General features: G+C 42.4%; 1 protein-coding gene across 3 annotated transcripts in view; it reads right to left on the bottom strand.

Annotated features, from left to right (window-relative positions):
- CWF19L2 (CWF19 like cell cycle control factor 2) overlaps positions 1-27,538 on the bottom strand; it is a 96,381-nt gene that overhangs the window by 37,977 nt on the left and 30,866 nt on the right. For all 3 annotated transcript variants that reach the window (XM_048494221.1, XM_048494220.1, XM_048494219.1), the window contains exons 8-10: positions 24,497-25,230; positions 17,350-17,446; positions 16,894-16,986 (exon numbers count right to left, since the gene is read on the bottom strand). In XM_048494221.1, the coding sequence (XP_048350178.1) occupies positions 16,894-16,986; positions 17,350-17,446; positions 24,497-25,230 (924 nt within the window). The remainder of the gene's footprint in view (positions 1-16,893; positions 16,987-17,349; positions 17,447-24,496; positions 25,231-27,538) is intronic.

The raw sequence follows: 27,538 nt of genomic DNA on the forward strand, positions 1-27,538 counted from the left end.
ATATTTTTCCTTTGCAAACTTGTTAAAAAACCATACCTTTATTTTTCATCTTTTCCCCTCTATCTAGAAGGGTCCTAAGCTATTGCCTGGTCCTTTCCAATACCGGAACAATTACAATGAGCCAGTATTTCAAAGAAGTCCATGGCGCCCCTGGACTTCCATTTTATTATGCAAACTTTTGAATCTCACAAGGGACATGAAGGTCTTCCTTCAGTGTACAACCTAATGCATATGGTTGGACGGCAAGTGCACAGAACAAAGCAGTCATAATGAGAGAGAAGCTACTGTCCATGCTGTTGTGTTACTATTCGCAATCAGAGAACAGAAGGCACTGCAGAGATCTCGTAGTTCAAACACATAAAAATAGGGAATACATGGCAACCCCTACAGGCTCTCTGGATGAAATAGAGTCTACTGTTTCAAAGTGGACAAGCGTAATGGTAAAAGGAGATTCAAGTCCCCACTGTACCATGGTAGCTCACTGGGTGACAGTCACTTGCTCTCAACTTATTCAAAGGGTTGTTCTCATTAGGATAAAATGCAGGGAGAAACACACTGATTTAACTTCCCCCAGAGAACACAAAACTGCACTTAGCTCTTTCCCTGAGACAGAGTTTAAAAAGGTAAAGCTTCCCCTTAAGTCAGTGGCTCTCAACCTTCCTAATGCCGCGACCCTTTAATACAGTTCCTCATGTTGTGGTGACCCCCAACCATAACATTTACCCATTTTACAGATGGAGAACACTGATGCAGAGTCTTAGGCGACCCCTGTGAAAGGGTCGTTCAACCCCCAAAGGGGTCCCAACGCACAGGTTGAGAACCACTGCCTTAAGTCGTGTTTGAGCAGTGATTTCATAGGCAGTGCAAGCAGTGCAAATCACTGCAAGCAGTGATTTCTTAGGCAAGCCGTTTTGTGGGGTAGTTTGCCATTGCTTTCCCCGGCTATTCTTTACCCCTAGCTGTACTCATTTACCGACCAAGGAATGGATGGATGGCTGAGTTGACCATGAGCCAGCTGCCAGGATATCTGACCCACAGGGGGCTTGAACTCCTGACCGTGCGAGTGGCAGTGCAAGCACTTAACCACTACGCCACGCGGCTCCTGAGACAGAGTTTACTAACTGCTAAAAGGTAAACTTCCTGTTGTTACTTTTTTCTTCTTGATGCTCAGTTGTAATCTTGCTTTGGCACTTTCTCTTTTAACCTTTACCACCAATCATTTCAATCTTCATTATTGTTTAGATGCAATGCTTGAGAACCACAACATGGGAATTGAAAAGCAGGTTTTAAGAGATGTGTACGTGCTCCCTTCTACTTCTCTTTACTCTCTCGCTCAGCAGTTTCCCTGTGGAGCGTTGATTTCGGTTTTGCACTGCACAGGCATCAACACAAACAGACATTTGTGGCAAACCAAATTTCTGTCATAAATCAGACACTGAAACCATGGTTTTTAACTGAGATGTCAAACCAAGGTTAACAGGGTTCCTACTTTGCTCTTAGCCATGAACTGCACCCATGTGACACAAAAACCAGTTAGAAATGAAAAACAGCATGTACCACCCTAAAGAGAAGAAAACTCATCTTAAGGCATCTCTTAGTTTGAAAACCATAGTTCACAGGGACGTCATGTTACATCTGCACCTATCTATAGCAAATAACCTGTCCTGAGAGTTGCAAATATAGATAACATTTCAATTAGCCTACATAATCTCATAGATGACCATAAAAGAGGATTAGATTCATGGAGAATAGGTCTATCAGTGGCTATTAGCCATGGTGACTAAGGGAACCGCCATATTTAAAGGCAGTAAACCTCTACTAGTTCCAGGAGGCAGTTCCAGAAGGCAACATCCAGGAAGGCTTCGGCCTCCATGCCCAGTTGTTAGACCTCCAGAGGAACTGGTTGGGCACTGTGTGAGACAGGAAGCTGGACTCGATGGTCTGATCCAGCAGGGCTCTTCTTGGGTTCTTATCCAGTGTTACCTTTTTAACACTGGAACACATTATTTGAGTTCTGGTCATCCACATCAATGATCATCAGATCAATGTAAATGTTCACAGTCCCTTTGGTTTTTCAAATAGCTGATTACTGTCTGTATTCCCCCCAGTGAACTGAATATGACACATTTCTCTCTTGCCTATTAACGCACTGATTTAAAACCTAGGAGAACCAAAAACCAGAGTCTCTAAAGATGGCCTGTTAAGTAAAATACAATCTTGGCATTGCCTCCAAAACGACTGTTCTATAATTGAACAGCAGAAAATGAAAAAGCTATCCTATAACATACAGTTTAATTTGAAGAGTAGCTAGTTGACTCCGAGCAGCTGAGCAAAAGCTGAAAGCAGACTGGTAATTTGAAGTCGTCAACTATTAAACTGGAACTGCAGTTAACAGCTGAAGTAGATGATGAAAATTGCAAGAGTCTTTTTACCAAAAAGATGGGGAGATGATACCATTTGCCCATGAAGAAATGAGGAAAAAAATCATTTCTTAAAATATTACTCACTCCATGAGCAGATACATATTGCATGAGCTCAAAGAGGATGTAAGGTTGACTGCAGTTCTCCACTGAGAGCCAACGAAATTATCTAGGCATGGCATAACCAAGGCATTATAAATTATGTATAATGTTTAGATGAAGAAGCTAACTTTGATACCCATAACAGATTCTCAGGAATAAAGTAAATTATTTGCATTCATCAATTCAGATCACCTAGCTACAAAAAAATATTTGGAATGTCTGTCTCTTTGGTTATATCGAACTTCCAGTGTGAAACTTCAAAGATTATTCTTTTAATTAACCTATTTCTAGGCTGCCTTTCAGTAAATTTTTCTCTTCAGTTCCAGCTAATCAATAAAATAACTGGGATGCAAGACGCCCTGAAGCAATTCACCATAACCAAATAAAATATCTCTCTCATCACAATGAAATCAGCCCTGAAACAAAATCAAGCAACTAGAGGAATAAACCAACTTTGTTATAGAAAACAGGACCTTAAATGTAGAGTCATCATTAACACCACTATAAATAAAGCTAATTTAAACCAAAGCTTCTCAAAGTAAAAACTAAAAAGGAGAGGGCAGCCAGGAAGGCAGATTTTAAGGTCAGGCGAAGTCTGAATTCGCTTTTCAGCTAGGCAGTGGTAAGCTGGTCTAGGAAAATCTAAGGAAGTTCTCAATACCAAATCTTACAATGGTTGTGAGGGCTCATCTCTGTGTTGGTGCGTTGACTACAGAATGCCGTCCTCAGAGACACCTGTGTGGCACCAATTTCACTTTTTGTTCCACATAAGGTTTGTACCTCTGTGTATCTGATATGTGAGTGTATTTGGCAATTTCTGAGTAATCTCCTGCTAGTTTTACTTTATTTTAATGTGGGTTTTCCATTTTTGTGCTTGATAGATGTGTTTTTCTTTAAGAGTCCTTGAAGCCTTTCCACAGGCAAAAGGGCACAACACAAACCGTTTAAAAAGAGAAACAAATACACAGTGGTTGATAACTGCGGTTAACTCCAGCACCACAAGCTAATTTCTATTTCTTTTCGAAAGCGTTTCCGGTAAACATATCAGCTTTCAACAAGTTTTTCTCTTCAGTTCCAGCTAATCAATAAAATAACTGGGATCCAGATTGCTAGCCAGCAAGAAACCCGACATAATATAACAGAGAGTGTCTTCTATATTTCAAGATGTCATTAAAATATTCATGTGAACATCCGCAGGCATAACTACATTTGGTGAGGATGAATTACTTTTTGACAGGGAATCCAAAGTTCATTTTTTTTCAGGCCCCAAATGAACCAAGGCCCATAGTCTGCCTAATGCCCTAAAAGGAGAACAAGCTATTGTCCACCTGCTGATTTTCACTATAGCTTCAGCCGTCAAGTTGCCATCAGCTAAACATACTTCCAGGGTGCACATGGTGCAAGCTGTGATGCTAAACTGAAAGATCATCGGCACGCTCCAGATGTACTGGCTCAAAGCCAAACATCTTCATCTAACACATACAGGAATGGAGCTTAATTACTTATCTTAAAACTGTGTAATTACTTTCATAAAAAAAATGTTTTCCTTACATGTTAGAGACCATTGACTAATGAACCTTAGAACGCCAATTAGCCATACTGTTTATCCTGACGAGCTCCTTTTATAATGACTTTTCAAAATCTAAAACCTTCCTAATTGTATCACACTGATTCAAGGGATGCAACCAATTTTGTATTTAATTAATCTATGGTTTAGATGTTTTCAAAACGGGCTGGGAGCTCCTTCATCTTTGCATCGGGTGGGCCTCTTGAGAGGACAGTAACAATTAGCGCAAAAATCTATGGTTTCTAGGTTATGAACTGTCATTTCTCTTTTGATTGCAGAAAACTCCCAAAGTATAGCAGGGTTCTTTAAGGCTAATGGGAACACTGCATCTTTGGGGAAGGAGGGGGAGAAGGAGAAGTGGCTACTGTAAGCCATCTTGTGAATCAATATGGATCCAAAGGCAGAACATCTTTGTATTGTCGAAGGCTTTCAAGGCCAGAATCACTAGGATGTTGTGGGTTTTCCAGGTTGTATGGCCGGGTTCCAGTAGTATTTTCTCCTGACGTTTCACCTGCATCTGCAGCGGGCATCTTCATTTGAGACTCTTTTAAGGAGTCTCAAATCACATCCCCGTCTTCAGAGATGCCAGCCACAGATGCCACCAAAACGTCTTTGGACGAATAAGCTAGTAAAAACACAAATCTAGTTTTACCGAAGAGACAGAGCCAAACCCATGTGTCAGACAAGATTCAACGCAAGGAACTGGCGGATATTAGAAATTATAATGAGCTGGAAAACATCTGCATGGGGGTTTGCAGGCCGCAACCCATCTGCTCCTAGTCATCTGGCATCATCCAAGATTCTGTGTGGGGCTGCATATTTTTACATGCGCTTACCTGCTCGTTAACCCCCATGATACCAAGTCTCTTGTCAACTATGACACAATACTTAACATTTTTTGCTTTTGGGGAGAAGGTGTTTAAAAGTATCCTCTTATTTATATTTAATTAGGGAAGTCAACAATAAAGCCTAAGTTATTTCCCAAAACAATTAACGTAGCGTGTTAGAATGCCGCAGGTTAATGTTTCGCTCAGTCTGCAGTAACTCCATTGGTTACCCATCAGTTACTGGTTGTCACATATAAAACCTTTCATGGCCTTGAACCCTTCTGCCTGCAGGACTGCCTCTCTTCCTATGTTCTGCCACAACAGCTTTGCACATCTGAGCAGGGCCTTCTGCGGGCGCCACTGTGTGAGTCGGAAAGATCAAAAACTGCAAATATGTGCACATTTTCTTTTATGGCCCTCACCTTGTGGAATGGTCTGCCTGAGGAAGTCAGGAAGGCTCCCACGCTCCTGTCATTCTCTCAATTGTGTAAGACAGAATGGTCCAGGAGAACACTGGATCTGCAGAAGAACTGGTTGGCCTCTGTGTGAGACAGGATGATAGACTAGATCAGGGGTCTGCAACCTGCGGCTCTCCAGATGTTCATGGACTACAAATCCAATTGGCCATGCTGGCAGGGGATGATGGGAATTGTAGTCCACGCACATCTGGAGAGCCGCAGGTTGCAGACCCCTGGTCTGATCCAGGAGGGCTCCTCTTATGTTCTTACACTGTTAAGCAGTGGTGGGATTCAGCAGGTTGGCACCATTTCGGCAGAACCGGTTGTTAAAATGGTGCTTGTAAACAACCAGTTGTTAAATTATTTGAATCTCACCAGCAGAACCGGTTGTTAAATTATTTGAATCCCACCACTGCTGTTATGGTATTTTTATAAAGGTAACATGGCTGTATTATAACAGAATGGTTCAGAAAAAGGCTTTACTAAAGGGAACAGGACTGTGAATTATACTATTGTGTATAGTATGTATTATCTGTTTGCTGTACATATTATCTTGCTCTCACTGCATTCTTTTTTACTTACATAATACTATTTGCTGCACTGTTTAACGTACTGTATCAGATTTCGGAAATCCCATTCCTCTTACATTGCTTATTGGGGGTCTCATCCTATTGATTACACTGACTTACACTCTGTTATCCACCATGAGTCTTACTAAGAAAGACAGACATAATATAAATAAATAAATACCTCCCAAACTATTAGTTTGGATTCAAAAAAAGTATGATTAGTTCTTCATCTGCAAGGGAGCTTTGGGCTGAGTGAAATCTGAAAATAACCATTGGTTACTCATGTGAAGGTCCTTCTCCTCTGATCCAGGGAGGCAGAAACAAATTAACCTCTTCCTGTTTCCTGTGGGAGTCGCCCCTCCTTCTTCAGTTTATGGAACTCCAAATAAGCTATATAAACTTTTCTAAACCAATAACTCACATCTTCTCTGTCACTCAAAGGAGGACTCTTTATGGTGAGAAACCAATGGCCGTTCTCTCTCTGAGCATGAGGACATCTTGTGGGACCCCTCTAAGTTGTGTCCTTGATACAGGGTGGGACAATGTCATTCATCTTCTTCAATGTGTGAAACACTCTACAGTCAAATGCCACATCTGCTGAGCTAAAGATATTGATTTTATAATGCCTAATGAATCTGGAGATGGAGGACCACGTGGCTACCTTGCATATTTCCTCCAGAGAGCCATTTTTAATCAGTGCAGCATTGGTAGCTGTGCTCCTGATGGAGTAAGCTGGGATAGTACTCGGATACTTTGGCACAGGTTGAACCTTGCTGGGACTAGCCAGCCGCGCAGTTAGGGACTGTTAATGATGATGGCTTTCAAGAGGATTTGGATGTGCTGATCCCAGCACAGGAGAACAATGCGGGCCGGGGGGGGCGGGCAACCCTTGGGGCTCCCTCGACCTGAATCCCTGATTTTAGCCGCTCAAGAGCAAGTCATTAGAACTTAGCAATCGCTAAGAATGGAATGGGAGAGAGAATAAGGAGAAGTACAGAGAGTCAGAAGGCTATAAATAATAGATAGCAAAGAAAAAAAATTCTAGATTCTAAAATTTTAAAGCAAGTAGAGAAGGCAACTAACTACTTCTCCTTGTGAGGCAGGAAAGAAACTGAGGAAGGAGGGGCGACTCCCACAGAAAGCAGGAAGCAGTTAATTTGTTTCTGCCTCCCTGGTTAATTGATAGGAAATACCCACAAGATGTTAGAGGGAAAAGCAGTTTCTTAGTTAGCAGGCAAGGAGAAGTGAACATCTTCTGCTCAAAGGACAAAAACCAAAAAATCCACAGGGCACACACAAACTCTTAGGTCATAGTTTCTGGTAGGGCCTCCCTGTATAGATGTCCAACTCACGGGCCAAAGCTTCCATTTCTTGAGGAAGACAACCATCTCAACAATCTTCAAAGCACATTTATTTACTTATTTTTCTTGTTATAGTTTGCCCTTTCTCACTGAGGCTCCAAGCAAATGGTACAGAATTCTAGACCATCCTCATCCTTCCCCACGGCCCAGGAATCAAAATGAATCAAACTGACCAAAAACACAGACGCCATACACAGTAGTTAGGGCAGTGGTGGCGAACCTTTGGCACTCCAGATGTTATGGACTACAATTCCCATCAGCTCCTGCCAGCATGGCCAATTGGCCGTGCTGGAAGGGGCTGATGGGAATTGTAGTCCATAACATCTGGAGTGCCAAAGGTTCGCCACCACGGAGTATGGGGAAAAATAAGAAAGTAGGTCTGAGAAGCAGGCCTGAGGGAACCAAACTGTAGCCATTAAATTGTCTCTGACTATAGCGAACTTCACACAAAGCCACGTTATTCAGCTATAATTCTGCTTATGCTGATGAACCCAACTGTCATCCCTGTCAGAACATAGTTAATGATGAACTGGTCACTCTGACTATAAAACCGTGGCATTCCTGTTGTTGTTTTTCCAGAGAGACTATTGCCTGACAGTCTCTCTCCTTGGGCATCGATGCATAACAAATACTTCAACAAGAAACTCCATTTGGTCCGTTCCTAGCCAGTAAGCCCCATCTCCTGCTGGGTCGGAATTCTCCACATGGGAAGCTGCCACTTCAAAATCTAACAGGTCAGTTAAAAGCACAACGAAAGGCTGAGCTTGCCTTAACGGTCATTCCACCAAAAGGAGTGGTATAAACCGTTAAAACAAAATTTAAAAATCCAAACGCCTCTGATAATCTTTGTGCGAACCGTTCAGTTTACAAAAACGTTTGGGAAATTGTCACCTCCTAACAAAATCCCCCAATATAACTTTCTGAAGAACCACTCGTACCTTCTTTCCAATGCCACAGGGTACCTGCTGAATGCCTTTCAGTTTTGTTATGATGATTTAGTCCCGTCAACTCCCTGGCAGGCATCAAGCTTCACAAAATGATCTGCATTCTTCCTGACACATCCTCATCAAGCTGTCAAATTTTGTATTTTGCCAGCTTTAGTATGTGTTTTCTTAGACTCGCAGAAGCAGTTCATTTGCTGTGGTTTCTTCCATTCCAATCAGGTTTTTTCGTCCATGCCTCTAACATGACCGTTTACCTTCTTAAGATTTGGGGGTATATATTATTTGAATCAGGTGCTGAAGCCTTGGTGCTGAAGCCAGCTTGTATATTGTAAGATGTTTAATTCTGCAATGACTGCTGTCCCTTCTCTTTCAACTAGCTAGCCAAGGGTATTTAAACACAAACACAAGTGGTTCTGGTGGGTTTTCCAGGCTGTGTGGCCATGTTCTGGTGGATCTTGTTCCTAACGTTTCGCCTGCATCTGTGGCTGGCATCTTCAGAGGTGTATCACAGAGAGAAATCTGTTACACACTGTTTTCAGTAACACACTCCTCTCTGTGATCCACCTCTGAAGATGCCAGCCACAAATGCAGGCGAGACCACAACCATGAAAGCCCAGAAAACCCACCACAACCAACTACAGTTGAATCCGGCCGCGAAAGCCTTCAGCAATACAATAAACACAAGTCATTGAGGCAATGGGGTGTTGTGTGGTTTCCGGGCTGTATGGCCATGTTCTAGTATCATTTTCTCCTGATGTTTTGCCTGCATCTGTGGCTGGCATCTTCGGAAGATCTTCTGAAGATGCCAGCCACAGATGCAGGCAAAACGTCAGGAGAAAATGCTACTAGAACACAGCCATACAGCCTGGAAACCACACAACGCCCTAGTGATTTCGGCCGTGAAAGCCTTCGTCAATACATTAGGGCATTATTTGGACCAGAACTTGTGCTGGAATAATTGCCTCTCCACTGTTAGCTCCTGAAGTAGCAATGAAAAAAAATCATATTATCTCAAAATTAGAAATTCAGATACAAATTCCAAGGAGAGCTTTCTTGGTCAACATGAACATTAGATTGGCTGCATTTGGGCCTGCATTTGGGTCTGATGACCCAATATGGACTGGATGATACGTAAGGGTGCTACAGGCATAACCTGATTGGTAACAGAATGACAGTGGGCTGAAGAGCTACACATTATATCTTGTGAACAGTGTTGCCAACAGGCCTGGAGAAAAATGTCCCATCCCTTAAAGACTTAATGGAAACAGGCAGCTGCAAATGTTCAGGGCATGGAGGAAAATAACATCACCTGGCAACTAACATCCCGTGAAGACTCTGTTAATGGCCTTTTTTTTCTCTTCAGACTGTTGGCAATCCCATTCAAGAGTTAATTTCTACCTCTCAGTTTAGCCAAGCAACACTGACATCAATCACAATTATGGTTAGCTAGATTACCTGCTTAGTCAGGGTTGGAAGAGGTTTAAACTATCCCAGTTAGCCTTAACCACAATGAACACTGGTGCTGAACTACCACTGAGGAGGGGAAATTCATTTCAAGGAGGAAACGTGCAATTCCCTGATTAAGAGATTAGCCCCAGTTCATTTGCAGCAACCTCTCCTGAAGAAAAGAATCCTTCCCTTTCATTTGAGGATGGAGACAGACAGAAAACAAGAACTGGAGGTTTTTGCTGAAAGGGTCGTTCACCTTTGTGATATACATTTTCACTCATTCCTTGCATTAGTTTGATTTAGAAACCCTGTCATAATTCCGTACCAGTTTAGAGCGGTATAAGATGGTTCACTACATTTAAGATAGTTGCAGAACAGAAAGCAATTTTCCGGTGCCATTGTGTAGACAAGAATGCAAGAAGGAAAGAAGAGGATATTCTCTTCCTCTAATCTTTTGATACACACTCATAATTTTACCAAAGCACCGTCAATAGCACAATAAATTCACTAATCCTCTTAAGATCCCAGAATGAATACTTTCTGAATCAGCTATTAAGTGTATTGAGCTTACTTATTTTCAGATATGCACCTCACCATTTTCGAATGAATAAGCTCCCGTAAATGTATAAAAATGTTAACAATGTAAGATATTCTCTTCAGGATTCCAATTTAACTTTTCCTGAAGTGCTTTCATTCAATTAATTTCCTCATAGAGCTTATACATCATTGTGAAAGAATTGTCTAGAACAATCACACAAGAACCAAGAGACCAGCTTTCACTACCTGCATACTGATACAAATATATTACTTCAAACTAATTAACTTTCTGTTTTAACTACACAACTCTACGGTATGGGAGAATTATTAGTAAACTAACATCTTATGAATTTCTGCAATAAAAATGGGGAGTTTTTGAGAGAAAGCTGAAATCCTCTTTTGACATTGCTTTATTTTTCAGTAATAACAAGCCGAAAGCAATCAAAACCCTCACCATTGCTTATAATCTTATACCAACAGCAACGTTTGAAGTCCTAGCCACTGGCTGTTAATCAAATTTTAATTGACCATTGGCCTCCTATGTGATTAAATAGATTTGCATATAAAAAAACTTCAAAATAGGTGCTTGTCCAAGTAATGGCAATAAGTGCACATGTTAATAAAATGTGCCAACAGCAATGATGAGATATCACAACAAAAAACGGTTTCCAAATATCTTCTCAGTTCCCAGTTCCATTAACACTGCACCAATTTTGCCACACCTATTTAATCTTGCTCTCTCCAGTCAACAAGAACTTCTGTTGATGGACAGCCCAACCCAGATGGGGGGGGGGGAGTTCCACAGTGGCTGGGGATGGCAAGGCCGAAAGCAGGGCCACACCTCCTCCAAAGGGATTTCAGGCAGCGTGGAAAGGAGGCAAAACTCTGAAGCCCCCCCCCCCCCCCCCCAAATAGTCCCACTGAAGAAAAAGACTTATGGCACACTTTCTGCTGGCATAAATCTGTGGATGGGGAGAGGAGTGTTCCTGGGCTGAAAGTCTAGTGGAAGCTGACTAAAGTTGGCTCCACCTCCAGAAACACCCCCCCACACACACACACACACACACCAGCATGCTCTCTGACACTGGTGTAGCTTTGGAGAGGCCCTTCCAGGTTTGGGTACCGCAGAGCTGTACAGCACCCGCTGGCATGTTTGCTCTCTCTACCAGCATGGGTGCCCCTCATGCCAGCAAACACGCCAGCACGGGCCCCCACCACCTCCAAAACACCATTCAGTCTCCCCAACTGGATTGGGTTATAACAGTACAATCCCAAGAACACTTTCCTGGCAGTAAGCCCCATTGGCTGGACTTCAGTAAGTTTCTGAGTAGCCCTGCTTAGGATGGCATCGTTAATCTGCTCATTAGTAAATCTTTTCTTGTGTTAATTTCGTTCTTTTCTGTCTTCCTGAAGCCTCCAGCGTTGTAACTGGGCTGTATTCCCCATGCCTCGGGATTCTGAATTGAAATTTGATGGCCTGAGGCTGGGATTTTATCTTAGTGAACAACCTGGGACTGCATTTGCTGGAAGCCTGTTCAGGAAATGGATTTGTGGGATATACATCAGCTCCTGAAACCAGCAGTTCCTTGAAAGCTTCAAGTCTGGCCAGACCTAGAATACTTTTCCCTGTACTCTGCCTGCTGCTTCTGTCTTCTCCAACTCCAGTTCCACCAGCTCAAGGGCTCTGAGAAGCAGAACAGAAACTCCTCGCCTAGACTTTGTACAGCCATCTACATTCCCAACCTGGCCCTTACCCAGACTCTCATTTTGCTGAGGTTTTCAGCGACATTTACAATCCATAGTCAATTACGCTACCTATTTGGTTTGCTGGCAAGTCTGATAGCTTTTTAAACTGAAATGTTTGTCTGCTGAAAACCATACCAATTCTGCTAGAAAAAAAATTCTGGCAGATATTCGGTTGCTTCGCCAACAATTTAGACTTCTGAAACTGGCTTGATTTTCATGACAACTTACATCTTATTTTTGAGAAAGCAGATCACAACTGGAGTTGGCGATGAAAAACGTATTTTGAACAGGGCAAAAAAAAATTGAAGCATCCTTGCAATCCACCAATCTGGGCTCACTGATGCCTCTTGATCATTATCGCTTTAGTCCCTCTTTAATTAACACTGGCGTCCTCCCGCAACAACATGGCACCAAAATAGAACTGCAAGCTGAATTCGAAAGAAGATGGATATTAGAGCAAAGCAGCAATTTGTGAGAAGCTGCAGAAGGCCCATCTGCCCAATAAACTGGATTTTCACTAGATTCCATCTCATATGCTCTGTACGTGCTGATGAAGTTGTTTACAGCTGGAAACTCTGGCAAAAAATAACAACAGATGTCCCACTTCAACAACCACCATCCCCAAAAATGCAAGATTCTCCAAACTCTTCATTCATGGATGGATAGCTTAGCTATATTTTGCAGTCTGAGTGCTCTTAATGATAACATGTCCCAATGCAACAATCCCTCCACCCAAATGCAAGCACTATAAAAAATTTAAGACAGTCTAAAGAAACTGATTTCCTGAACAGAAATCAACAGAAAGAGAATCATAACAGAACCAGCTCTATCCAGTACAGCACAAGTGGACAGACAGAAATCCTCCAGGGCAGGGGTCTTCAAACTATGGCCCTCCAGATGTTCATGGACTACAATTCCCATCAATCCCTGCCAGCATGGCCAAGAGGCAGGGCTGATGGGAATTGTAGTCCAGGAACATCTGGAGGGCCATAGTTTGAAGACCCCTGGTCCAGGGTCTCAGATAGTTGTCTTTCACAAAACCTACTGCTTGTTGTCTTTAATGGGAGATGTTGGGGACTGAACATCAAAATCTCCAATAAACCAAGTAGATGTTTTTCCTCTGAGCCATGGCCCCTCCCCAAATTCATATCCTAGGCCCTAGTGTAAACAGTTTTTCTTAAGAAATGTACATATCACCTTTTCCTTGCATCTACGGTACTTCACAACAGAATACAATGACACAAGCAAATAAAAATCTATAGTTAAAACCGTCCTGCAAATAAAACATAAATACTTCCTTACTAACTTGATTACATTGTAGAAACAACGGCCACAGGACACAGTGGTGGCTTTAAAAGAGGATCAGATAGAACCATGGAGGATAGGCCCAACACTGTCTACTGGCCAAAGAGAGGCAGCAAACATCTGAATGCCAGTGCTAGAAGGCAACATTGGGGAAGGCCTCAGGCCTCAGCCTCTGCGATCAGTGGTTGGCCTGCCAGGGTAACTGACTGGCCACTGTGTGAAACAGGATGCTGGATGGACCACTGGTCTACTTCAGCAAATAGCACTGAAATAACTAAGGCCCTTCAGAGACACCTTTCACTCCATTCACAGATTGAAGGGCTGCTTGTCAAGGCAGGTCCTGCAACCCTTACAAGAACTGGATTGTTGTCCCTTTCATCTCTGCGAGAGGAATTATTTCAATCGGTGGAATATATGGCAGCACCCCCATAGTCATTAGTAGTCATTAAGGGATGGATGCACTCAGATGTTCCATGAGCCTCAAGTGTTTTTCCCTCATACAATGCAAAATAAGCATGTGGGTGGAAGTACCAGTCACAATGGATTTTGACAGAAACACTTAAGACAAATGTCTATAAAGCCATCTTTACACAGAGCCCTTCATTTTCATAAAATAGGGCAGAATTCTTTGTTTTCCTGTCAGACGGACTGAATTGAGGCACAAACAGTCCAGCAGAGTCCTTGAAAGTAAAAAATGGATTTCTGTCCCCTAATTTGATGCCTCTGAGCTAACACTATTGCAATTAAGATGATGATTTATAGATGCTGTTCTCCACAAAGTTAAGATATGATGCACAAACACCAGATATTGACATAATTAGAAAAGTGAATGCAGGCAAACTAATAAAAGTGTCCTGAATTGCCAATTATTTTATCTCTAGTTCGGGATTACTTTTTTCAGACCATCTTGTTATTGACTGCTTGATTACTTTTGGCCACATTCTCAGATGAACTGGTTCACACTCTTGATGCTTATTAGAAGATATAAGGGTTTAGAACACCGCAGACCGATGAATAATTCTTATGTGTCTCATCAACAAAGTGAGCTATTTAAGGTACAATCTATTCTGAAACTACCAGAAACCTTGTGGGGAAATGTGAAGTCATAGCTATTACGCAACGTTGAGACAACCTCAAAAGTGGGCGCTTCTAAGAATACCAATGAAATAGAACAAATGTCTACAATAGAATAGACCCAAATTCTCAAAAGACCTATTTTACAATAGCAAAGAAACAGATACAAATTATTAAATAGAACTGATCAAATTCCCCAAAAGACATACTTTGTCAGTCACCATTATTGCAATTTTTTAAGATCTATATTTGGAATTAGATGAATTAGTTATGAATCTATCATCAGATGCTGGAAAAAAAAACCCTATACTGTATTGTCGAAGGCTTTCACGGCCGGAATCACTGGGGTGCTGTGTGGTTTCCGGGCTGTATGGCCGTGTTCTAGCAGCATTCTCTCCTGACGTTTCACCTGCATCTGTGGCTGGCATTTTCAGAGGATCCTCTGAAGATGCCAGCCACAGATGCAGGCGAAACGTCAGGAGAGAATGCTGCTAGAACACGGCCATACAGCCCGGAAACCACACAGCACCCCAAACCCTATACTGCTACACTTTTCTCTGCTGCCATATCAGCAGATTTTCCCCGAAGGGGCACTTCCATGATTTGAGGAACTGTGAACCTCAGACATGACCCTCAGGAAAACAAACAATATGTAGCATACTGTGACACTTTGTTTATTGCACGCAAAAACTGAGCAAGTCTGGAATCTCTCTCTCACACATACACACATTCACATACACACATAAACACACACTACCTTGTTACCCATTGTTGGCACTGATCACTATAACATCTTGGATCATTCTGGTTTGGTCACAGATTATTGTACAACTGATGGCAGCTTCAGATGACCGACCAAAAACTCAGCAGAGGAAGAAGTGGAACTGGACACAAAGTAGTTTTGGAAGCCTGGGTGGTATCTTGTTGCCTTCAAACATAGCAAATGGCTTTTTGGAGAAGGGGTGAGGTTCAAAGCTCTTTGTGGTACAGAATGAAAATCAGCAACGACAAGGAATATCACTGGCTTAGTGCGATTCCTTTAGTGTAAGATGACTGATTATAATGGTGGTGCAGCAAAAAGCTTTGTGTGGCTCCAAAAAAATGAATAAATAAAAATCAGGACACACAGCTTCTTGGGAGGAGGAGCCATACCTACCACCAATGAGAGATAACTCTGATATTCAGGGCACTAATAGGCGACTCGGGGTAGAGACCTGTCTTATCTATATATATAAAAACAGTGACTTTCTTAGTCATGCCCTAACGCCGAAACAGCTGGACGCCCCCAAATTTTCACATGACGTTCCTCCCTGTTGCGGGCAGTTAATCGGACCTTCAAATCGTCGAAAGTCCATACCTGAGCCAGGTAAAACGTCGTTTTCCTGGTGAACCAGGCCATGAAGCTGCTTGGGTTTAACTGTCACCCTTAGAATGTTCGTGCAGCATGTCTGTGGCCTGAGGGGTTGGTATGCCCTTCGAATGTTCGAGCAGATGGCCAGAGATGAGCAGTGAAAACAGTAAAATACTGTAAGGTAATAAGAGTGGAAGTGAAACACATACACACTTTGCCGTGTGAGACGTCAGGTGGGGTTCCCCCCCTCACACGCAGGAAACTCACTCTCTGTGCCTCACCCACTGCTACCACACAACACACATACTCTCATACACATCCAGCTCATCCTCACACACCTCACTCTGCCCTCCCTCACATCCAACCACCACTTACCCACTTCCTGCAGCCCATATTAAGCCAAACCCACAGCTCTCTTTTTTTTTGCTACTAAAAAGCAAGCTGGAGTTTGCCTTTTTTCTTTCTAAGAAAATCCAGCGTGAGGCGGGACACTACTGGCTCCGCTTCTTTTGCACATGGCCCTTTAAGAACCCAGGGAGCTGGCCTCGATCTGAACGCCTCACCACTCTGCCTCTGCTGCCTGTGGGATAGCCTCCTAGCCCCAGTTCTGCCTTCCCCAAGCCAGGACTGTGCGTGTCAACCAGCCTCATGGACAGCGGGATTCGCACTCTGGACGGTTCTGTTGTGGAATGGAAAGGGTTACATTATACTAAAAAAACAAGCCACCACCATATAACAACGTGAACTGAAAAGGGAAAGAGGGATTCCATTTGACCACCCCAAAAGGCTATGCTGCGGATCGTTGGACCTGCATGGACATCTGTGTGGGTTGCGGACTGTGATGAGAAGGACAATTGCCACAGCAACGCGTGGCCGGGCCCCGCTAGTGAGTTATAATACTCTGCAAGGTTTCTTTTAGCCCAGACACATGACAGGGATAATACATCTACACCCAAACCCAAGTAATGGGAACTCCCCAAAACATGCTATAATACTGAACTGTGACTTCAAGAAATTCCATTCACACGGCCATATTGTTTACATAGCACTGTGTTACTTACTGTGTTGAAAGCACTCCCTGACAATGTTTATTAAGCACATTCAAAAGTGTTACTGTTCTTGGTACTGTGCCTTGCTCACTGTTGCTTTTGTTTTATACTCAAGGCAACTGTCGTTTCCTTACCTCCTCCTCAGGCTTTCTAGCCGAAATCTGCGCTTTGCTCTCTTTGAGCTTACGTGCGTTGTCAAGCTGGGCCTGAAGCTGGGCAGCTAAACCCTTTGGACAGAAGGAAAACACTGAAGGTTAGCCGCGCTGCCTTTTTCTAATAAGCACAACAAACGGGTCTTATGCTAAAATATTTCTCTCCATGGTCCACATTTTAAACAGTTCCCGCTTGCAGCTGCATTGTGTACCAAAGACAAATCCGTTCAAAATAACAGAACCAAGCCAGAAATGGCTTCTAAAGAGATTAAAGGGATGTTTGGGTGAAGGGGTTTAATCAGGAAATGATTGCAAGGTTCCCAAATACTCTTGAACAACTGTGCCCCTTGGGACTAAACACTGAAGTAATGTGGGTGAAAGAAGAAGGGGAAAAAGTAGACATTATTTAACGATATTCAATCCTCTTGCTTCACATACCGTGTTTCCTATCAATTCTGCTTTCACAATCTTGGCTCCCAGTCTGTTCATTTCCTCTTCGCTTAGAATACGGGGACTTTCATCCTCTGTGACAGAGCTGGTGGAACATACATAAAGCATTCAACATCCACACCATGGGAAAGGAGATATTTAATTAAGTACCCCCCAATGCCCTAGACTGGAACATATGTTTTCCAAAAAAACACAAAAAAAAACAATTGAAGAAGCTCTTAAGTAATTTTCTCTCTCCCTCCCCCTGTTTATGTTCTTATGTAGTTCTCAAATGTTTTTAAACAATGTTTAATGGTTTTATGCGGTTTACAAATGTTGTTTGGCAAAAAACATACGAATTTTATTTGTCATTCCTCCACTGAATCGGCAACAGTGTCCAAGCATCAGCTGCTGGAATGCAGAAAGGAAATAACTCATTAGAAGGAAACACAGCTTCCTCTTAACCAGAGTCCACTTTTCAAATACATCACTGTGCATACATCAAGTAAGCCCAGCACTTGCAAAAACCACCCCTTTACAAAAAAAGAAAACGTGTTCTAAAAAATCCACTTGATCGCCTTGAGGACAAAACTGCTACTCAGATTCACAGCAAGGCTAGAAAGAACTATTTCTCAGGATATTTTCTGAGTTTATGCTTTTAATAGTAGTGGCAGCATTTATACCCTCCCCTTTTATTTTCTACCCAGTGCCTGATCCTTAATTCCCCCAAGGAGTTCAAAACCACACAGAATAAAAATCATCATGCAATCAGTTCGTGGGCCACCTCTCTCCCTATCTTTATCATTTCCGTGTTTTATTTGTATTCCACTTTTTCCCCAATGGCGACCCCAAGTGGATGATGACATCATTCTGGCTTCCTCCACTCTATCCTCACGACAACCAACCTCTAAGGGACAGTAGATTCAGACACCACGATGGGCCCAAGTCACCTGGCAAGCTTCCATAGCAGTGTCAGGATACAAACCTGGTTTCCCAACACTCTAACCACTCTCATTTTGTGGCCAGCTCCAAATACCCATCTTCCTTGTGGCTTCTGGCTTAACCCATAAGGACTCAACCATAACTAGAATAAAGTCCAAGTATGTGTAATGGAAACCATCTAACTACACTGAGCTAAATTTTAGCATACTTGTACCCATTCCTCTTGACTCTCATTTTCATCCCTACAATGTCCCATTCAGTCAACGTTCAGAGCGCAAGCTCTTCAAGGCAAGACCTCCTTCTGCTTATATTCCTCTGTAAAACCTTATGCATATCAATAGAATAAGAACCCAATTAGCTATCCTTCTTTTCCTTCTTTATCCCATTTCTTTTTATCATGCCTCTCACATTCTGAGCTATTATTTTAAATTGTTAAAAAAGGGTAGAGCTGGAAAAGGTGATGAAAGGGTGATCCAAGAGATCAAGGGGGTTGGTGAACCATCCTTACAAAGGAAAACTAAAGAGGCTGAGAATTTTCTGCTTTGACAAAAGGATTATTAAGGGGGTGGAGGGTTACAAGAAGCATATGGAAAGAGTGGGTAAAGAAAATGTCCGCTTATAAAGTGGGTAAAAGAAGCGCCCTCTAATAATACTACACCTTGCATTCCACAAATTCAATTGATTGGCAGAAGGGAGAAATGGAAGCATTTCTTGAACCATGCGAATTTACCTCATGGAATTCACTTTCTCAGGATATAGCCTGCCCAAAGTAAAACAGCTAGGCCCCCTCCGCACATGCAGAATAATGACTTTCAATCCACTTTGCAGATGGATTTTACTGTGCAGAATAGCAAAATTCACTTGCAAACAATTGTGAAAGTGGGTTGAAAAATGCAGCCGGGACTTACCGCAGCTGCCGTCGCTGCCCGGAGAAGGAACGGCTGAAAGAAGCCCCTCCCTCCTTCATCTCGCTGCCGTCTGCAGCACGCGAGATTTGGAGGGGCCAATGGACGGGTGCGTTGTCTTCTGGCTGACATCGGGGGATGTCGGGGGGGGGGCTAGTTAAGGCTGGGCCTGGGAGCCACTCGGCCCTGCCTTCTCCCGTTCACAGCTGAATTTTACTGTGCAGAATAGCAAAATTCACCTGCAAACAATTGTGAAAGTGGGTTGAAAGTGCATTATTCTGCATGTGCGGAAGGGGCCCTAGATCCAAGCCCAGTAGCACCTTAGAGAACAACAATAGTTTGGGGGTATGAGTGCCAATGGGGTGCTTTGACTCTTGAAATCTCATATCCTACAAAATTTGTTGATCTCTAAAGTGCTACTGGATTTGAACCTAGCTCATGGAAGAGGGTGATTTTAAAGAAATAAACCAGGCATTTTAACCCCTGCACAACAATTCATGTGCAAAATTTATTACTGCACGAGATTCTCTGACAATTTGATACTGACGTCTGCATATGTATAAGAGGAAACCCCTCTTCCCCACAACTGATGCCCGTTCTCTGTGATTCTTTCTTTACAGTATAAAGGAAGGAAAGTTTAGTGTTTTTGGCCTGGAAACTTATTTTATGCTGCTCAGCAATTCAACTTTTTAGGTCTGCGTATTTATGCTGTGGCCAGGTTTTTAATGGTGGATTTTAATCAATAAATGTCAGCTTTCCTTATTGTGTGTAATTTCTATGTTGCCTTGGGCAAGGTTCCCTGAAGAGACAGCATAAAATTTTCTACATAAATAAAAGACAACTATTGAAGGCCTCCGAACATTAAATTAAACATTAAAAGAAAACAGCCACACACAGCTAGTGCTCTGAAATTTGCGTCAATATCAGTCCCTCTTTTTGTTGCCCCTCATAAAAACATGGTACTCTGTTCAATACGATGAAATCAATTACCAAGATCAAACAGGGCTGATCTTAGCAAACACAAGATCCTCTGAAGATGCCAGCCACTGATGCAGGCGAAACGTCAGGAGAAAATGCTACTGGAACACAGCCACACAACATGGCCACAACATCCTAGTATTGTTGAATATATTTAGAGGTTTTCTTCTAAAATCCACCCTCTTCAACTTCAGTTCAATAGCTATTAGGCCCAAGATAAAGTGGGAAGAATGGAGAATGAAAACAAATTAAAGCTCATCTTAGCGCGGAGCATTTTTAATCAGACATTTTATTCCTCTCCAAACAATCTGAATCTTCTTCCGAGTTCCAACTGGATGACACTTTCACTAATACTGAGCACTGCACTAATGGCACAGACGTGTACAGCAGGAGTTCAACTGTGCAACAGGAAACCATCTTTCTGATCATCTCACTCTCTGCTCACAACAGTGACAACGAATCCGGTCTGGTCATTGCGCCGCTGCTTTATTTCGGGGCAAAATCAAGCTGTGCAAATTCGTCACGCAACTTATCATGTTTCAACAACATGTCACTGTCATCATTTCAGCTGCTGAAATAATCTAAACAATCTTAAATGATCTAAACATGCTCAAACACACACATTTTTCAATTAACTATGGCTGAGGAGCGTGGATGGGCATGTTATATTCAGGCACACACCTAATTTCAATTATGGTTCCTTCTTGTAGATACCAAATAACCTTGCACTGTGGTCCCAGTCACTGTCCATTTTTGCCTGATTGTCACCTGGAGGAGGTGGTGGAAGAATTTCAACCTCTCCATACACGCAGTCCAGTAACCTGTTGGCAAGTCTTGTTTCCACCATTACAACATTCCCTACAGCTCTCTGACATCTCTGGGTTTCACAATCTGGGGAAGATATGAGGTTCAAACTCTCAGGATTGGTCTTGGCCGAGGAGACACTAACTGCTTATCCCTATACATCAAAAACACCCTCTGTGTCAAAGCCTCGGACCTCGACAGAGACAACACAGACTCCAGGAAAACAGCATCAAGAATCATGCACATTCTCAGATACAGAGTAACGCCATCTGCAGACAGCAGTTCATGAACTCCAGGTGAAAGACAATCCATTATCTAAGTCAGATTCTCGTAGTAATACAAGCAACAACTATTGAGGATTACCCATTTTCCTCTAACTCCTTGCCTGAAGCACCAACAGACCTACATTTAGGAGGTATTCATGGTATTGTCGAAGATTTTCACGGCCGGATTCAACTGGTTGTTGTAGGTTTTCCAGGCTGCGTGGCCATGGTCTGGTAGATCTTGTTCCTAGCGTTTCACCTGCATCTGTGGCTGGCATCTTCAGAGGTGTATCACAGAGAGAAATCTGTTACACGCTGTTTCCAGTAATACACTTCTCTCTGTGATCCACCTCTGAAGATGCCAGCCACAAATGCAGGCGAAACAATAGGAACAAGATGTCCTGGAGCTCCCTAATCATCGAAAAGCCAGAAAACCCACTGCAACCTGCTTCATTTGGGGCTGCTGGCCATAGTGTGTGTAGAATTGGTCAGTCCGTTTCTATTGCTTGATTTCACTGCCACTCGGACAGAAGCAGAGCTATAAAATACTCGGTAAGATGATCAAACTGAGCCCTTCCGGGGAGAGCGGTTTTCATTAAGTCAGTGACAGGCAGTGACGAAAACCGACAGAGCGAGCAGAGCGAAACGAGCGAGCGAGCGAGCGAGCGAGAGCGAGCGAGCAGGCGAGCGAGCGAGCCAGTGAGCAAACGAGGAAACGAGCAAACAGAACAAGCTGACTGATCAAAGTGCAGTCAAATTCTTTCCACAGCTTTACCTATTGCAAAGCACAGGCTCAAAGGTGGGAAAGAAGCAAACCAAAAATCAAATAAAGACGTCACAATTAAACCACCCAAACTATATCTGCTAACAAGAATGCAGGTAACAGAAACATTGTTCACCGACCCACAACCACAATACCATGATTCTGGCCAGCCATCTTCCAGCACTGAACCTACACAATAAAACTGGAAAGCCCTTCAAAATGGCATCTCTGCAGAACAAGAATTCTGCAGGACAGTAATTGAAAATAAAATCTGTGAACCAAAAATAGCTTTCGGTGCTTTGCAATCACTTCAAAGATAAATCCAAGCTTTTCAAGCATATGATAACAGGGATACCTAATGAACCTCAGCCCTGTTCTCTAGACTTAGATTTCTGATCAACAAGCACTCCAAGAAAATTACAAATGCTACTTCATGCAGGTAGGAAGTGGTTGGGTGAAACCATCATTCAATTCCACTTGTTGTAAATGTGCATCACAAATGCAGGACAGAAGTGTTTCCAGCCTTCTATTTCAGGTAAACATTGTCACCTCTACACAGACACAATGCCATTCACCTTGAAGAATCAAAAACACTTAACTTTCACAATACAGCATAGGCCTTTCATAGGCAGAAAGAAGCAGGGGAGAAAATGGCTGCAACAATACTGTATTGTCATTCACGTTGAAAACTACAGCACGTTGTCTGCATCCAAACTAAACTGGCACGGAAAATGAAAGAGCGTAACTAAGCTACAAAATGGTATGCAAGTGAATAACTTTCCGATGCACAACTCAGGTTTTATGACTTTTTCCAAGGGGGAAAAAAAGGAAAAGATCAGAGCTAGAGACAATTCACGAACATTACAATGTACATGGATGGTTCGTGGGCAGTTATTAAGCTTGCTAAAACTCCTCTGCCAATTACTATTTGTGTCCTATCCAAGGAGAAATAAAAGGGCCACACCAGACACAGGAGATAAAATATAAGGCCGAGGTCAATTGTGCAAAATAGGTAAAATATATCTGGTTATTCAGAGTAATAAAGAAGAGTATAAGTTCAGAAGCAAGTTGCCAGTGGAATGCAACTTTCATTAGAAACTTGCTATTGAACAAATATTCTTCTCTGAGAAACCACTACAAATTCCCTGGAAGAAGCCTCGTGGGCAAAACATGTAGGGAATTTTTATCTGAGTAATAAAATATATATTTTACCTATTTTGCACCGTCAGCCTTGGCCTCATTTTTTATCTCGTATCAAAGAAGTAACCAAGAAGCAGAAGTTGAATGCTATGCACTGCCAAGTCCTGGTAGTAGCAGATTTTTGTTGCCTTACTACAGCAGCCCTCGGTGATGACCAGAAAGGAAATGCAGGGGCCTGGATGAACAAGAAGTCATGGAATTTGGGCAGCTGGGGAAAGGTAAGGGCAGCGTCATCCATATGCTAGCAAAGGAAGAAGAGATGGGCAATTTCTCCCTATCTGCAGGTCCCTCAACCCTCAGCAGTGAATAGAACCCAATCCTCAATTATTCTTCACTTTGAGTTTAGATAAGGCGTGTTCAACTCTGGCATTATGAGAATCGTTGTTCAAGAACAACTGGAGGGGCAAAGTTGGATGCCCTTGGTTTAGAAGAAGAGAGAATGAGAGTTTGGATTTATACCCTACCTTTCTCTCCCATAAGGACACTCAAGGTGGCTTACAAGCTCCTTTCCCTTCCTCTCCCCGCAACAGACACCTTGTGAGGTAGGTGGGGCTGAGAGAGTTCCAAAGAACTGTGACTAGCCCAAAATCACCCAGCAGGAATGTAGGAGTGCAGAAACACATCTGGTGCACTGGTCCTCCAGTGGAGGAGTGGGAAATCAAACCTGGTTCTCCAGATTAGAATCCACCTGCTCTTAACTACTACACCACGCTGGTGTAGAATTTTAACCAGTATACCACACTTGTTTAGATACGTTGAATTTCATTATCTGTAGACATGGGACAAATATTAAGTCCCAAAAGTTGATGTTACGTGGGCTAGGAGGCAAGGGACAGCTTTGCTGAGCACAAATCTGCATCTGAAGGGCACCTAGAATTAGATCCAAGTCTTAATTTGTGCTAAGATTTGCCCAGACTCAGTCCTGGGATTTATTTTCTATGCAGCTTTCAAAGCTTGACCATATGGAGTAAGCGCAAATGAAAATGCAGCTGAGCAAGCACAAAGCACTTTTTCTGTTCGCACCAACGAAGTACAGAGAGTCCCCAGCATTTCAGAACCAGAGGGCAGGTCTTCCAGATCAGGCGTCATTTACGGACTGACTGGAGCCCCCAGAATCTCTTTCCCGCCCCAGAAGCTACAGTTATACAAGTTATGTGATTTATCCAGTATTTTGGGGGACTTTCAGGAAGAATTACAAACCAAGTAAAAATCAATCAAAGGTCATAACCTCAAAAACAAATGTCAGCGTTCTTCTTCCTGCAACATTTTAAGACCTTTCCACAAAATAAATTCTTAGATACCCTGAATAGGATGATTTACTGTGGGACGGCTCGTCGTTTTCCAGTGCATCTTCTATGGTCTCTTCCTTTTTTTCTCTTGGATCATTCTCCCTGCTGCTCACAGCCGTTTCAGTTTTGCATGGCTTTTCCGCAAGGGTCGCCATTTCCGTCGTGACCGATTTTTCATCAAGGGCAGCTTTCCCCTCGACTTCCTTTGGTTGCGTCCGACGCCATCTCGGCGTATTCTCAGCGCCGTAATCAGGCTTTCTGAAGACACGACTCACTGGACCGTCCTCCGTGTCGTAGCCGGGCTTTCTGAAGCCAGGGGTATGTAATTTTGATGATGAAAAACTCTGCCTTCCTTGCCCTCCATCTTCGGCAGGCTTCCAAAATGCAGGTTTTAGGGGGCTCGGAAATGATTTCTCACAGCTTCTTTGATGGGAATATTGCGCAGTTCTAGGAGAAAAATCTTTTCCTGCAGATCCTTTACTACTATGACTCGGTTCTTTATCTTCTTTAAGTCTATTTCTCGTGCAATTTCTCGTCTCTTGAAAATAGTCTTCGCTATCCCTGTCCTTAGGTTTTCCTTTATATTCATCCCTCTCCTGCTGCTGCTGCTTCTCTTTATCCCTCCTCGGCCTCATATGGCTTTCCTTCTCTGAATAGTTGCTTTTGGGCCATTTTCGACGCTCATTTTCTTTTTGGACGGCAGCCCTCTCAGCTTCTTTTAATCTTGACTCAAATAGCTCCATTGACTACAAGAAAGAAGGGGAAAAACACGTGGCATTTTTGCGTTAAGTAGATACGAGAACACAATCAAAAGGGAGGGAATACGCGAAGCCAGATTTTAAAAGAATGACATTTGAAATTGCAACGTGCCAGCTAAGTCTAGTAATACCTCACAGAAATCCACTATTAATTACATTTTCATCTCGCCCTTCCTGCAAGAAGTATACGACCTTTCAACGAAAAGGAGGAGACAGATTTTCACAAGCCAGTTCCTCAGACAGAATTTTTGGTACGTAAGTCCGTGGCACCCTAACATACTCTCAAAGAGGGACTAAACTTTCTTCAGAGTTGTCACTGGCAAAATTGTGTTCTTTAGTAAAAGAATACACGTGGCTAAACCATGTCATCACCTCTGCATGCTGCAGCTGCTGTATATTCACAAAACATTTACACCAGTGGTTCTCAACCTGTGAGTCGCGGCCCCTTTGGGGGTCGAACGACCCTTTCACAGGGGTCGCCTAAGACTCTCTGCATCAGGGTTCTCCATCTGTAAAATGGATACGTGTTAGGGTTGGGGGTCACCACAACATGAGGAACTGTATTAAAGGGCCGCGGCATTAGGAAGGTTGAGAACCACTGATTTACACTTTCTTAACATCATGCTTCTATAGACAATACAGTGTGGCCTTCTGAAAAGCTCTGTTTTAAAAAATGTCACATTTAGTCCGTAGACAGAACAGATGTATCAGGTAAAGCAGAAAACTTCTTGATGTTTTTCTGACCATGTATTACATTTTGTCTATGTAGTACATTTGGATGTGATAACCCATTTTGATTTGTAGCTTACCCTTTCCATGTCATCAAGCCAGTTTTTCTACCTTTTCTAATTTGAGCAATAACTTGTGAACTGAGTGAGCAATATCAAATTTTAAAGCAATGTTGGAAAACAAATTCCCCAACAAATAACTAACACCAACAATGCCTTTATCAATCAACATTTTTAGATATACGGCATAAATCTAAGGAAAAGGAAATTTCTCCATGTTTTATAATGTTTACAGCATACAGCCCTTTATCTATTTTAGACAGTTTCCTGAAGTGTATCCAACAATTGCAGCTTAATCTTTTGCTTTCCAATGAGCTATAGCATGAAGAAATTCATTTTGATATGTCACAAGTATGAACATGAGAATGGATCCACATTTTATTTCATTTTTGTCCCATGTAAGTAGATAATAGGCAATTTTGTGTTATGGCAAAGAAGCATGTTGTAATTTTGTGAGTACAGCAACCATTCAATATACATACGGATTTTTTTTTTTTCAAATCTTACAGTTTCATGATTTCATAATCTTATTCTCTAAGGGACCATATATAATAGTAATATGGTGTTATAACTTGACCATATTCAGCTTCTCCTGAGTTTGTGTTACAACTTTGTCCCTTTATAGCTAGCACAGTCTGGTTGCAACTGATATTTATATTTACACTGGAAGCCCGACCATTTAGGTCTGGCTGGAGAACACACTCAATGGCATGGAGATATCACAGAGTCAATGGGATTGTCATTTAGCCAAAGATCATTTGGCCTCACTTGCCCAAACAAATGCCTTATTTGGTGACAACCAAGAATAGAAGAATTTCTAGCAAGTCATTTATGTAACCCATGTACAACTTTGGCAAAGGGATAGTCCACCAATAATGTACAGCACAGAGGTACCTACCAAGACATTATTCTGTTGTGTTTTAGAGAAGCATGCATGTCAAACCATGAAGACCAATCAACATGCAGTTGGACGACCTTTAACATAGTCCACTTATCCACATTGATGCCACATTTGTGCAAGACAATATTGGCCATTTGTCCACAACAAATGCTCTTGCAACTGAAATGTCAACTGTTTATGAAGTCCTTGTTACCCAAAAGAAGACAACTATGTATATGAAATCAATATCAGTTGTGGGTATAAGGCTGTGTTAATGAGGCACTTCATGCCAAAAGTGCAGAAACCATATGGAAGCATCTCAAAAAGTTACCAGATATTAATATGTCAATTTTTGGTTCATGGCCAAACATATTAGTTTGGAGGAAATCATTAGGAGCAGAATTCATAACAAAGAATTATATTCTAAAGCAAAACAAAATCAACAAAAAAAACTAGACGTTGATTCTCAAAAAGTGGGCTGGTTTGACATAAGGGAAGTACTTGACAGAGAAACTAAAGGTCTGGACTAATAATGCACACTTCAATGAAGGTAGAGTCCCCCTAGCACAGCTGCCAGGGTTCAATTGCATAGCCTTGAGCTGAAAAATCAGCAAACGTGCCAATCAGT

This window comes from Sphaerodactylus townsendi, linkage group LG04 (assembly GCF_021028975.2).
Source record: "Sphaerodactylus townsendi isolate TG3544 linkage group LG04, MPM_Stown_v2.3, whole genome shotgun sequence".
Taxonomy (NCBI): Eukaryota; Metazoa; Chordata; class Lepidosauria; order Squamata; family Sphaerodactylidae; genus Sphaerodactylus; species Sphaerodactylus townsendi.